This window comes from Nycticebus coucang, chromosome 16 (genome assembly GCF_027406575.1).
Source record: "Nycticebus coucang isolate mNycCou1 chromosome 16, mNycCou1.pri, whole genome shotgun sequence".
In the NCBI taxonomy this organism is placed as follows: Eukaryota; Metazoa; Chordata; class Mammalia; order Primates; family Lorisidae; genus Nycticebus; species Nycticebus coucang.
The window spans coordinates 71,125,906-71,139,507 of record NC_069795.1 but is presented as its reverse complement, the minus strand read 5'-3'; the positions used below and the strand labels follow the sequence as shown (position 1 = coordinate 71,139,507).

The window sequence follows — 13,602 nt, the reverse complement described above, 5'->3', positions numbered from 1 at the left end:
TTTCCTCTATTACTTAAGGAAACATAAATGCAAATGATTATAAATAATTCACACAAAGCATTTTTTATAATATAGTTTATTCTTTGTGCTGCTTTAATTCAAAACTGAACACTTGCATCTCTTAAAATCTCAATAGTTATTCCTAGATTTTAAGAAATAAGTATAAAAATAACGTAACAAATATCAAAAATATGAAAGTTTCAATTTACAATATATCCCTGGGAAGCACAACTAAAGAATTAAAGGACAAAGATTAGACTGAAAATCAATTGAGGAGTTGTTAGTAGTAGTAAAGTAAGTGAGAATAATGAAAGATATAATTAAGGTGTTAAGTTTTGGATGCTTGAAAGAGGGTTTGGACTGAGAGAAATAGGTGTTAATTAATGTCAACTGATAAAAAGATACTGATATTTAAGGAAAAAATTAGAACTGAACTTGAATGTCACAGAGACAAAAAGAAAGTCTCCTTGTCTATATAAAACAAAAAAGAAAAAAGAATTTTAAAAAATAAAAAAAATTAAAAAGAACAAAACAAGAGACAGTAGAAAGTAAAAGAGAATCCAGAAAATCTAAGAGAATAAACACAAATATAAAACAGAGTAACAAGAATAGTTAATTATGTGCTAATAAATTTAAAAAGTCTTTCCTCATCACTTTTATCCTGCAGCCTTACAATAATCCTGTAAGGTAAGGAATATCCCTATCTTACAGATAAGAGAAACAAAGGTAAAAGAAATTAAGTCCCTTGGCCTAGATGACACAACTACAATACTATTTGCTAAAGCTAGAATAAGGAACTACAAAATACAGAATAAAAAAATGGGAGGTTGGCAGAGATGTCAATGTCAATGGGGAGAGAAGAGAACTTTAGTTTGAGCTAGCAAATATCACTTGTGAACCTAAAGTAAGAACCAAAGTCATTTTCTTAGTATACAGTAGAAATGAAGTAATTGCCCCTTAAAATCTTTTACTATCTATAAACAGGTTATCATCATGCTTACGTGGGTACCCACTGTAGTGGACTTTGTTGGTAGGCTTTATTTATTGATCTAAGTATTCTTCTAAATATTCTTCTATCTCCTTCATCACTCATATTTAGTCACTATAGCTTTTTTCATAATATCTTTCAAAGCCATCACTTTCCATTCTTGCCAAAAAGAAATTAGTTTTCAACCAGTTAAAGGCTAAACTATTAGAATGCCTATAGCCTGATGTTTTGCTTTTCTCTGTCCTTTTGCTCTCTTAGAATTTGAGTCCTATGTCAAAGTCTCCTCTTCCCCGAAGCCACTTCTGGTGCAGCCCTTTCCAGAATCTCAATTTCTTCTCCATTTCTGTAGCATTTACTATACCATTCATCTAAACCTAACATAAACCATCTGATATTATTTACCTCTTTGGAGACATGTCCTACCATACCATAATTTTTTAAAGAACAATACCTCATACTTTAATTCCTCTAGAACTGTGGCTCTAGAACAGTGCCTTTAATGCAACAAATATGTAAGAGATCTTGTAGTTGAGTTGGGTTCATACAGTTAGCCCTTCTTGGAACCACTTCCAAACTTATTTTATGTATGTATGTATAAGGTGCTAAATTACACATAAAATGCTTATTTTCTAATTATTTCCTGTGGATCAGATTCATCTCTACCTCAAGACTTTTAATCCCTTTAGAATAGGCATTGCCATTTTCCTTTTGTACTTTTAACTTATAATTTTAATTTTAGTTTTCCTTAGTGTATTTTTTGGTATTTGCTCATGTCAAAAATCTTTACTACCTTTTGGGCAGTAAGTTCCCTTAAAATCCCAGATAATCTCTCTCTAGTCATTGCTCATCAGTTCATTTTTTCAAAAAGTGGTATCATTTATAAACTTAGGATTTCACAATGTATTTCCCTTACCTGGATATAAATTGCAAAATTTATAGTACTAGCTCAATTCCAAAATTGATTTTATTGGGTCCTATTATTTAAACTCTTCTATCCAACTATTGCTAAGCATTTAGTTTATCTTTGATAGAACATCCCATCCCCTTACTACCACTTGCCAGACTTTCTTTTTGATAAGTTCTATTGCCAAGGCTTGATAAATGCCTTTTCAAAGTCTAAGTAAGATACAAATGGCATATCTCATGTACATATGAATATAATTCTTCAAAAATAAAGTACTATTGTTTATTGTCTACTTTATGCTAAATACTGTGCTAAGTCATTTATGGTATTTTATTTAATTCTAACAAAAATGTGAAATACAGATGCTATTATTATTATTTTGCACGTAAAGAAACTGAGGCTAAGAGCTTAGAGAATGTCCCAAAGTCACTTTACATTTGTAGGTGGTGGAGACCAGGATTCACATTCATGCTTGTGTAAGCCTTAAGATACCAGACAGGCATAATTGGCCCTGCACATAAAGATAGATGATTACTTTCTCCTAGATTCCACTGGCTTGAGTGTCTGTTATCAATTACGTTTGTCTGCCCTTATCAACATCAGAGTCACACTATTGAAAATGAACTGTCTTCAAGGATAATGACTTATTTTATTTAAATAAATTTAAAATAATTCTGTGCCATTGCTATGCCTGCTTCAACAAAAGAGAAGTAAAGGCTGAAAACCTTTCTAATGTCTTCCACAGGATTAAGTGCATATTCAAGCATCTGGATTTATTTTTCTCTACTTTGGCTGATGGTTATTTAGTGCATTCTTGGGAGAAATTCTCAACTATCCAAGTAATCTATATTTCTTTGGACCCCAGATTTCAGTCAATTGTCAAATACAGATTATTTGTATTTAAAGTATTGGAGGGTGTTATTGTTGTTTTATTTTTATTTATTTTCATCCTTGTAGCTGGATTATTTGATTCTTGGATTTTTAAAATGAAATTCCACCATTTTAAGAACCAAAATGAAAGCCTTTGAAAACACTTGCAAGATGATTTTCAAAGGCAATTTTTTATTCACTTAATTTGGGGTTTATGCCCTTAAAAAGAGAATACACACCCAAATTATATAAAAATATAGTCCTGAGAACATTTTTATAATCTTAAAACTTGTAACTTGAAAAACTAATACTAAGACTACTGCATACCTGACAAGGAAGAGGAAAGGATTAGAAGTGGCACTATTTGAAAAAGGTTGACAAAAACCACCGCATCAAAATGCATGCTTTAATAGGATGTTTTTATTGAACCATGAAACATTTCAGACTAAAAATCATAAACATTTCTAAACAGCCTAAGGTCATAATGAGAAAGGCAGAATGAGATACTAAGGAAGGGCAAGGCTGCGGAAAGGAAGTGAAAAAATATCTACTTTACAATTTTGCCACAAAAAAAAAAGAGGTTATGATTCAATGACCTCAAAGTTTCCTTCCTGCTTTAGAATCTAAGAGGGCTATTATGCAAAGAATGAATGTTTTGCATATGAAATCCTGTACGCTATATTTTCCTTCTTGGAACCTACATCATCCAATTACTAAAGCAAAAGAGCTCCCTTTTCTACCTCGACATGAAAGAGAATAATTTATTAAAACAAATTCTAGAGAACATAAGGAAAACCAAGGAGTAGATATCATAGGAAGGCAAATATCTTCTAAATAAAGAACTTAATAACACACCCGCCAATACTTTAAATACAAATAATCTGTATTTGACAATTGACTGAAATCTGGGGTCCAAAGAAATACAGATTATTTGGGTGGTTGAGAATTTCTCCCAATAACGCACTAAATAGCCATCAGCCAAAGGTGAGAAAAAGTAGAGTATACTGCAGCACCAGCCTCAAAGCACTCCCTTCCCTCTGCATTCGATCCTTTGTCCCTTCCATTTGTCACCTCATTATTTTCCTTTCCATTTTGCATTGTCCACCTGTCACGTCTCCACAGTTACACCTGCAGATACTTCTTCTGCACCAAGTTTCCCTTCCTGTCTCCGAGTCTCACTTAACCGCCCTCTGCCCTGGGTTTATCCACACCTGCTCGACTCAGACTCCTTCCACCACCACTCTAGTTCTCCGGCAGGGGAGTGGATCGCGCTCCCCTCTGCAACCTCCAGCAGAGTGAGGCAGACTGTGGTAATAACTCAGAGGAGTCTGTGCCCTCACACCCCTATTCCCGGAGGCCCCCCAACCCTTTATTCTCCAGACAGTTCTCACTCACAGCGCACGGTGTGGAAAGCGCAGCGCGGCTGCTTCTCAAAACTCTCGCCTAGTTTGAGAACCCGCTCGCGACTGTCAATGCGCGCGAGTCCCGCTGCACCACTCATCCTTCTTCTCTGGTGCCAACCTCGCCTCCGGCACAGGCACTGCACACCATCTGCCACCTCAGCCCGAAGCAGCTGCACTAGATAGCAGCCGGCACCTCCACCACAGACCCCACCCCGCCCTCGGCGCGCGCTTTCCCCTAGGCTGCTTCTCGCGTTCTGATTGGCTTCCCGGTAAAGGGCGCCCCGCCCCTTGGCTCCGAGGCTCCTGGTCCCGCCTCCAGGCCCCTTCCCGCGTTGAGACGCACGCTGCTCCGTGGGAAGGCCGCAACGCTGTGGCGCCGGGTGGGCGCAGCGTCTTTTGGTGGAGGAACTGGAAACGAGATGAGGTAACGGACCTGAGGTGGCGGCTGGAGGAGAGGGCCCTAAGGTACCCCAAGGCCCGGGCTCCAAGCTCCTGGACCAAATGAGCCTGCACGTAGGAGCTCTTAACGGGAGAATTGGCCTACCCCACACCCTTTCTGTGGAAAGACGGTGTGGAAACTAAGGTCCGGGAGGAGTTGGTGACTGGACGTAAGGCCTGGCGTCTTGCCCGAGGCCTGGTGGTGTCAAAGCCGGGTCTAAAATCCTGAGGAAAGAAGCCGGCAGTCCCAGAGTCTAGGTCCTGGGACCTGCCTGGAAGCGACGCCGTGACCTCGGCAGTGCTTTTCTGACTTTTTTGTACCAGAGGTTCCCGGTGGTCTTAGGACTGGAGGAGGGGACGTGTCGGGAGGGATGAAAGCGGATTCAGAGATAGAAACTCCAGATGAGTTCAGGCTCAGCTGTGACTGGATTGCATTGGGTTCCTTTTATTTATTTTCTTCACAGGGAGCCGTGGAGGCAGTAACAGACGCGGCAAGCATCAAGGCTGAGGCCGGAGCTGTTTGCGTTGGCAACAGGGTAATAGCATTAATAATTGACAAATAATTGTCATTGTTTTTCTGTCAGACTTCGTGAATTTAAAGATAAGAGAAAGGAAGGAACTTAAGAGAAAGTTTAGAAATGGTTTCCGTAACAGGTGGTTGTTTTTTATTCCCCCCAGGGCAATTATGTAATCACACTATACTCTCTTACCTTCTACCTTAGGCAGATTGTCAGTTTATTGTTCCGTGTGGGTAGGTGGATGTGTCTTCTTCAACTCGTTCGTCTGAGTTCTACTCTGTTAAAGTGTGCTGAGACTGTTGCATCTCGTAGATAAGTGTTCAGTGTTTGGAGCCATCATCTGGCTCCAATTTGAACCCCAGCTTCAGACTTAACAATGTGACTTTTTGAAAACTAAGCTTTTCAAAGTTAAGAATGCTCATCGTTAACTTTGGGGAAAACTCTTATCACTTAGAGTTGTTGCAGTGATTAAATGAGTTAATATATGAAAACAAAACAATTCATGGTATGTAATAAGAGGTCTCCGTGCACATTGTTAGAGCTTGGAGTTTAGGCCACTGGCTGGTGAACTCACAAATGTAGGTAGCGTGCTACATGAGAGGCAAGTTTTTCGCTAACACCACAAGGGTCTCTGGCCCAATGAGTGGAGTTTGATAGTAATCCTTGCTACAAGTATTAAAAAAAAAGAGCTCTCCAAATGGTTATTATTAAGGCTCAGTTCTGCTGTCATGTGACATTTTAAGACCATCATTGATGGCTGCTTTTTGTAAACATTCAATTATTTTAAGAGATAGGAACTGCTATTTTGTTTACTTTACAGATAAGAAAACTGAGTCAGAGAAGCCCAGTCTGACTTTATAATCTGTATTCATATCATCTGTGTCATTTGTTTAGCACTTAACGTATTATATTTTATACACCTAGGATTTTGTGTGTGTATGTATGTATAAATGTACACATAAATATTATAGTTTTATTTCCCAACCAGAACAGTAGTAGGGAATCTGGCCTATATAGAATCTTTGTGAACCTTACATCTACCATACTGCTGTATACACATTTGGTGATAATGATAATGTTTTAGTGATGTTTTATAATGGTAGCTAGGTGAGCATGAATTATTTTGAGCGTATTTTACTTTAGAAAGTATTCCAAATAGAAATCTGAGCTTTTCATATTGTAACAAGGAAAAGGCAGAAGGCCAAGTAATTGAGTCTCAGCATACACAAGGTTTGTACATTTATTTATTCTTTCAACATTTATTTGTTAAGTACCTGTCACATGTTAGGCACTCATCTAGCCACTTGGGGTTATAGTAGTGAACCAGAAACACAAGAAGGCAGCTACCAAGGATGGTATGTGTTTACCCTCATGAACCTTACCTTCTGGTGTGAATTTTCTCCAAACATACACTATTAAAGTGAACTGTGTTGTACTAGCTCAAGAATAAACAAATATTAATAGATTAATGAAGCTAGAGTCCCAAAATATACTTTGTGTGTACATTTGTGTACACTTAGTGTATGAAAATGTGACATTTCAGACTGTTTCTGTTATTTCTCTTCATGACTAGTTACCTCAAGAATTTGTGACTGCTATGTGCATTGGTCCTTTTTTCACAAATCTATAACCTCAACTAACTTAAAAAATTTATATTCCTGTATTACATTATTCACAAAATGCCTTAATTTGAAGATATAAGGAAGATAAAACTATAAAAACACTAAAAAATATTAGGAGAATTTTTTTTTATTAAATCATAGCTGTGTACATTAATGCAATCATGGGGTATAATGTGCTGATTTTATATACCATTTGAAATATTTTCATCAAACTGGTATATAGCCTTTAATTCATTTTCTTATTGTGTTAAGACATTTATACTCTACACTTAGTAAATTTAACATGTACCCTTGTAAAATGCACCATAGGTGTGTTCCCACCAATTACCCTCCCTCCACCCATCCTTCAGGGGGAGGGAGGAGAGGAAGGGGAGGGGAGTAAGAGAATTTTTTTAGCCCTTGGGGTAGAAAGGGCCTTTCTAAACATGACACAAAAGGCAGAAGCCATAGCAGAAAATGTTTTATATTTGACTACTTAAAAATTGCAAAACTGTGGGAAAGACAGCATAATCAAACTTAAAAAATAAATGGCAGTGAAGAAGAAAATTTTACAACTAATATAAAAGATGAAAGATTCATATCCATATATGAAAAGATTCTGCAAAAGAATAAGACAAGTCAAAAAAATATATAGTCAAAGGTTCTGAATGGAAATACATAAAGGAGAAATGGCCAGAAACATGAAATGTGCTTGACCTCCCTAATAATCAAAGAAATACAAATTAAAACAAGATTATACCAGTCCGGGCCTGGTGACTTGTGCCTGTAATCTTAGCACTCTGGAAGGCCAAGGCAGGTGGATTGCCTGAGCTCAGGAGTTTGAGACCAGCCTGAGCAAGAGCAAGACCCCATCTCTAAAAATAGCTGGGTGTTGTGGCAGACATCTGTAGTCCCAGCTACTCAGGAGGCTGAGGCAAGAAAATCGCTTGAGCCCAAGAGTTTGAGGTTGCTGTGAGCTATGACACTACGACACTCTACCAAGGGTGACAAAGTGAGACTCTTGTCTCAAAAACAAAAAAAAAGATTAAACCATTTTTCATCTAGCAGATCTTCAAAAATGTAAATGATGTTTTATATTAATGAAGGTATAGTATTATAGTAAAATAAGCATCCTTATACATTCATTGTTAGCTGAAGCATAAAGTGGAATACTCACTTTGGAGAAAAACTGGTGTAATCTAATCAAAATTTACCATGCATGTGGCCCAGTGACCCAGCCATTCAACATCAAGGGGAATTCACTTAAAATAAGTGTATAAAGATGTGTACATTAATAGTGATTGCAGTGTTGCTTATAATAACATACAACATGAATAACCTCCAACAGAGGGAATGTTTAAACATATGTATTTAGATGGACTCTTACAAAAGAAGCATAGCTTAATTGGCAAGAATGAGATAACCATATGCACTCTCTTGGAAAGTTTGTGCCTGCTATATGCCTGGACTTGCACTAGGATTTCATTAAAGTATATTCAGCAAACTTGACTTTTAATGATTTATATTGTACATAATGAGGACATATGAGCAGAAAAACAAAAACTTTTTTCCTTTGTTCTCACATCACAACAATCAATATAGAAGACTTCTATGACCAAATGTGGGGGGATTTCTCCTCACCAATAAGCAAAGTAGTCAGTTCTCAGCAGATACCAGCTTGGTATTTTCTTATTCAGTTCTACTATCCTGCAGGTTGAGATCTCAGTCCCACAAGGCTGCTCCTTACTTCTGATGGTAATCACAAGCACCAGGTTGTTTTACCTGTGCTTCTATGTATACCAGCTATAGATTGGAAATCCCACAATTTTGGGGTTCAATTAATTTGCTAGCGTGTCTCACAGAATTGAGGGAAACGCATTTTCTGGTTTATTATAAAAGATATTACAAAGGATACAGAAGAAGAGATGCATAGGCAAGATACGGGAAGGGGTACAGAGCTTCCGTGCTATCCTGTAGGAACTTCCATATGTTCGGCTATCCAGAAGCTCCTTGTACCCAATCCTCCTGGGCCTTTTATGGAGACTGTTGGATAGGCATGATTTAAGCAAGGACAGCCATGTGGAAATGTTACTGGATAATATAATACTAATAGATGAGGTGGGAAACACAGCAAAGTCTATACCTTCAAATTCTTCTTGGCCTCTATGCAGCATTCCTTCCAGAATATGCTCAACTAACCTTATGACCTATAATCAGACAAGGCAGGTCAGAGAAAGGCACAGAAGATTAGAGCTCTGCCTTGGGGAGAAAAAGCAATAGGTAAAAGGGGACAGGAGAAAGAGATTCTTGTTTTCTGAGGCCTGCTTTTGAAGCCTAAAGCACTCCAATGTGATGACTAAAGACGTAACAAAGGGTATGGAAATTATAAGCCAGGAACCATGGACAAAAATGTGTGTGTGTATGTGAGTGTGTGACACATACACATACCTAAAATGGAGATGATTACAGGTTCTACCTCATAGTCCTGTAGTGAGGATTAAGAAAATGCATATAAAAGCATTTTGCACATTGTTTAACTCTCAATAAATACTGTATGTTAGGTTTTACTAATATTAAGTAATGAAAGGTACTTATTATTAAATGATAATAAAGTGATGTCTTTGAGCCTTAAATGCTTTAAAACTTTATAAAGAAAATTTTCAGCAATGAATTGGGCTGTGCACTTTGAATTTTAGGAGAAATATTTTTATTCATTATACTATTTAGAAACAATTTTGGTAATCTTATAATCTCATAAAATTTCTAATCTAAGGATCCTTACGACAACCCCAGGTTCAGTGCTTCACTAGGAGGGCTCACAGGACTCAAGATGTAGTAGTATTCACAGGTATGATTTATTATAGCAAAGAGATACAAAGCAAAATCAGCAAAGGGAAAAGGCGTATTGGGTGAAATCCAAAGGAAACCAGGTACAAATTTACAAGAAACCTCTTGCAGTGGAGTTACCCAGAACATGCTTAATTCCTCCAGCAATCAGTTGTGACAACACCTATGAAGCATTATCTAAAACTTGGAAATCTCACTAGATATTCAGTGACTAGAATTTTTATTGCAGTATGGTCACATAGACAGCTTTTGTTGGTATGTAGCAGAATTCCAAGACTCGTGGAAGGAAAACAAGTTTTCAGCATAAACTATGTTGTTTTTGTAAACAGTTTAGGCACAGTGACTCACTCTTGTCAGAGAATGGTAGTAACCCTCCTGAAATCCGAGTTCTAGTTATAAGCCAGGGGCCAACCTTATAAGCAGGACTTAGAAAGGATAGCAGCCTTAAGACCCGCTCGGTTACCTCTTTTTTGCAGTTTTCCTTGTATGATAAAAGGATGAAAGTTTTTCTTATATGACAATATCTTTGCTAAATTGTTCTGTAGATTAGAGGGAGAGAATGTGGAGCTCCTGGCACAGTTCCTGACTCTTAGTGAGTGCACAGTGAACAATACCTACTATACCAGTTATATATGTGTATGGGGATCTAGAGCTCTTTTAGATTTACACTGGGTAGAAAAAACAGAGTTTGTTATAATGAAGAAATGAAAAATCTACACTTCATTTCTCAAACAGGTTATTTCTCAAATAAGTTTTCATTTATATTGAAATTGTATTATAAACATTATGTAAGCGGTAGATAGGGCATTTTGACCTTTATTCTTTGATTCTATAAAAATACAGGTGATAGGAGAAATGAAGCCAACAGGTACAGACCCAAGGATCTTAGCTTTAGCTGCTGAAGTTGCAAAAAGTCCTGAGCAGAATGTCCCTGTTATACTGCTGAAGTTAAAAGGTAAGAAAATTGTCTTGTTGTTGGATAACACAGTATAAATAAAAAAACCAATCCATCATTGGTACAATTTTAGAATTTCTAATTTGTTTAGAGAAATCATAACACTATGACAGAGCAGTGATTTTTCCTTATGATATATTTTTAGTCTTTATTCAACGTATGAAAATACAAGTAGCCCTTGGATATATTGAGCAAAAATAAGTGTATCTTATTTCCTTTTGTCTTAGAAATAATAAACACCATACCTTTAGGAAGCTCAGAGTTGAAGAAAATTAAACAAGATATATATTGTTATGACCTTATTCAGTATTGCCTCTTGGTCCTCAGTCAAGATTGTTCTCGAATCCAGGGTGGTTGGACTACAATATCCCAGCTTACACAGATATTAAGGTAAACTGAAGCAGTAAGTCAGTTTGTTCTTGAGGGATGTAGTAGTTGATTCTGATTTTAGACATTTACTTCTTTTTTATTCATCTACCTAACAACCTTGGCAATCTCCTGTAACAGATTTATGTTGTGCTTTTCCTTTATACTGTATGTTATTGTTTATAATTCTATTTGCAATTATTTGACTGCCTAAAATTTTCTTCTGTAACTTTCATGAAGATGGTAATCACTTTTTTGCTCACCATTGAATCCCAAGTATCTATTTAATACACTGTTTACTGACTAAGAAATATTTGAAGGCACTGGCTCTATTGAGAACCTTATAATAGAGATTGAGTGACAGTCATGGAAATGTATGATACAAGGCAGAATGAAATAGGCACTAATATGAAAGTACACAACTACTGTAGAACAGATATAGAAACTAGTCATTTTAGTTTGTTTTGGTTCAGCTACCTTGTATTTCACTAAGTAGCCCAAATCCTGTCTCTTCAGGAGGATTACTACCATTAAGAGGCAGCATTTACTGATAGACTGACATGCTAAAAATTCATAGAAAAGAGACCAAATTCTTTATTTATTTATTTTGAGACAGAATCTCACTTTGTCACCCTTGGTAGAGTGCCCTGGCATCATAGCTCACAGCAACCTCAGATTCTTGGGCTCAAGTAATTCTCTTTCCTCACCCTCCTGAGTAGCTGGGACTACAGGCACCGGCAACAGCTCCTGGCTATTTTTAGAGATGGGATCTCACTCTAGCTCAGGCTGGTCTTGAACTCCTGAGTTTAGGCAATCCAGCCGCCTCGGCCTCCCAAGTGCTGGGATTACAGGCATGAGCCACCATGCAAGTGCTGGGAGTATGGGCATAAGCCACCATGCAAGTGCTGGGATTATAGGCATGAGCTACCGTGCAAGTGCTGGGATTGCAGGCATGAACCACTGCCCGGCACAAATTCATTTTTTAAAAGGAGGCAATAAAATAAACCACATGTTCTCAGTATCTAAGCCACTTCCTGATTAAGTAACTGGAAGTGTGCATTTAATAACTGGATCCCAGCTTTCTTTTCTTGTTGTTTTAAATAAGTCATTTGATTTTAATAACCCTAGTAAAGGGGTTTTATCCTATTTATGCTATATCTTGGATCCTAGCTTTCTAAACTGCTTATTCCTACTTTGTGACTAGGTAAAAGCCAAATTTAAAGAATACAGTCACAAAAAACACTTAACAAATGTGTACAGTATTCTTTTTTATACTTTAATTTTTAATATTAATGATTTTTTTAAATAAAATCATTTGAGTAGATATGCTAGGTCATAACTATATTGATTAAGCCAGGATCTCAGAGGTAGAATCAAAGACGTAAGAAATTCCCATGTTTGTGAATGCCGTGTTAATAAATAAACATAATTTTATTTATTAATATTTTCAATCAAAGGAGATAATTAAGGAACCAAGAAGAAAAGAAAAGCTGATACATGTGAGCAGTAGCCCATTAATTTTAGGACTCAAAATACAAATAAAAGAAAAATAAAACTTATTAGAACCTGAACCATTAGCTACTTGGGTTTCTTAGCATGCTCAATATGTAGTAGTTATTGCTTATTAGTATCTGCAGATTTTGTTGAAAAGACTCAAAGAGCAGTACTTATTAGAGTGCACAGATAGGGACCGTTGGGTTTGGGGCTCTTTTTGGTTATTAGTCTGTGCAAATACTTTTTATTATTGAGACTTCTGATAAATTCAGAATACCTTTCAACTTGTATCCGGGGGAGACTTTTATTGCAGTTTCAAGGGGACCCATTTCTCTAAATGACTTTCTCTTCTTTAATATATATTATAAAAGTTTTCCTGCTAGTGTTAGGTTTTTGCTGATTTCCCTTTTAACATAAGGAATATTCAGTTAAATATTTTTTTTTTTTTTTTTTGTAGAGACAGAGTCTCACTGTACCGCCCTCGGGTAGAGTGCCGTGGCGTCACATGGCTCACAGCAACCTCTAACTCTTGGGCTTACGCGATTCTCTTGCCTCAGCCTCCCGAGCAGCTGGGACTATAGGCGCCCGCCACAACGCCCGGCTATTTTTTTGTTGCAGTTTGGCCGGGGCTGGGTTTGAACCCGCCACCCTCGGCATATGGGGCCGGCACCCTACCCACTGAGCCACAGGCGCCACCCATTCAGTTAAATATTTTACAGAAAGTAGAATTGGTGTGAAATTAGTGTTTGATTTCCTTATCTATCCCTTGCAGGCTAATCCTTCCTGCATATTGTTCACCTATCAGATATCTAAAAATGCATTAGTTAACACAAATGCTATTAGTAAAGTAAACTCTCAAGGTATCTTATAGCTTTTAGAATAATTATATTGAAAACTTAGCTTGTTTCTCTTTTTTGTGAGCCATGTCTTTTATTTTCTGAAGGGCTGACAGGTTTTTAGGTTTGTATGAATTCTGACAGGTTTTTAGGGTGTATGAATTCTGGACCTACGTACAAACAAGGTCCATACACTGTTTACTTTTCTAGCAAGTTGTTAGGCTAATTTTCCAGGAAAAGAGATTCCTCATTACCTTGACAACAAAACAAAAGATGTAAACTACAATTTTTTTTTATACTACAAATTCTTAATAAAGCGTAGTGTCTAGAAGCTTGAGCATCCAACTGAAACTTACAATTAACACAACTTGTATTCTTATTT

At 37.1% G+C, this 13,602-nt stretch overlaps 2 protein-coding genes and 1 non-coding gene across 6 annotated transcripts in view; 2 read left to right on the top strand and 1 right to left on the bottom strand.

The window, feature by feature from the left end:
• Positions 1 to 4,347, bottom strand: part of EAF2 (ELL associated factor 2) — a 32,798-nt gene extending 28,451 nt beyond the window's left edge. The window contains exon 1 of one of the 2 annotated variants that reach the window (XM_053564912.1): positions 4,158 to 4,347. In XM_053564912.1, the coding sequence (XP_053420887.1) occupies positions 4,158 to 4,263 (106 nt within the window). In that variant the 5' untranslated portion in view covers positions 4,264 to 4,347. The remainder of the gene's footprint in view (positions 1 to 4,157) is intronic. The other variant, XM_053564913.1, reaches the window with a different exon arrangement.
• Positions 4,348 to 4,472: 125 nt separating this feature from the next.
• IQCB1 (IQ motif containing B1) overlaps positions 4,473 to 13,602 on the top strand; it is a 55,143-nt gene continuing 46,013 nt past the window's right edge. Inside the window, exons 1-4 of one of the 3 annotated variants that reach the window (XM_053564905.1) lie at positions 4,473 to 4,589; positions 5,068 to 5,139; positions 10,413 to 10,524; positions 10,752 to 10,914. In XM_053564905.1, the coding sequence (XP_053420880.1) occupies positions 10,425 to 10,524; positions 10,752 to 10,914 (263 nt within the window). In that variant the 5' untranslated portion in view covers positions 4,473 to 4,589; positions 5,068 to 5,139; positions 10,413 to 10,424. The other 2 variants (XM_053564907.1, XM_053564906.1) reach the window with 2 other exon arrangements.
• On the top strand, positions 5,646 to 5,795 carry LOC128568259 (small nucleolar RNA SNORA62/SNORA6 family). Its single transcript, XR_008375077.1, has one exon. It is a non-coding gene; the product is annotated as a small nucleolar RNA SNORA62/SNORA6 family (small nucleolar RNA).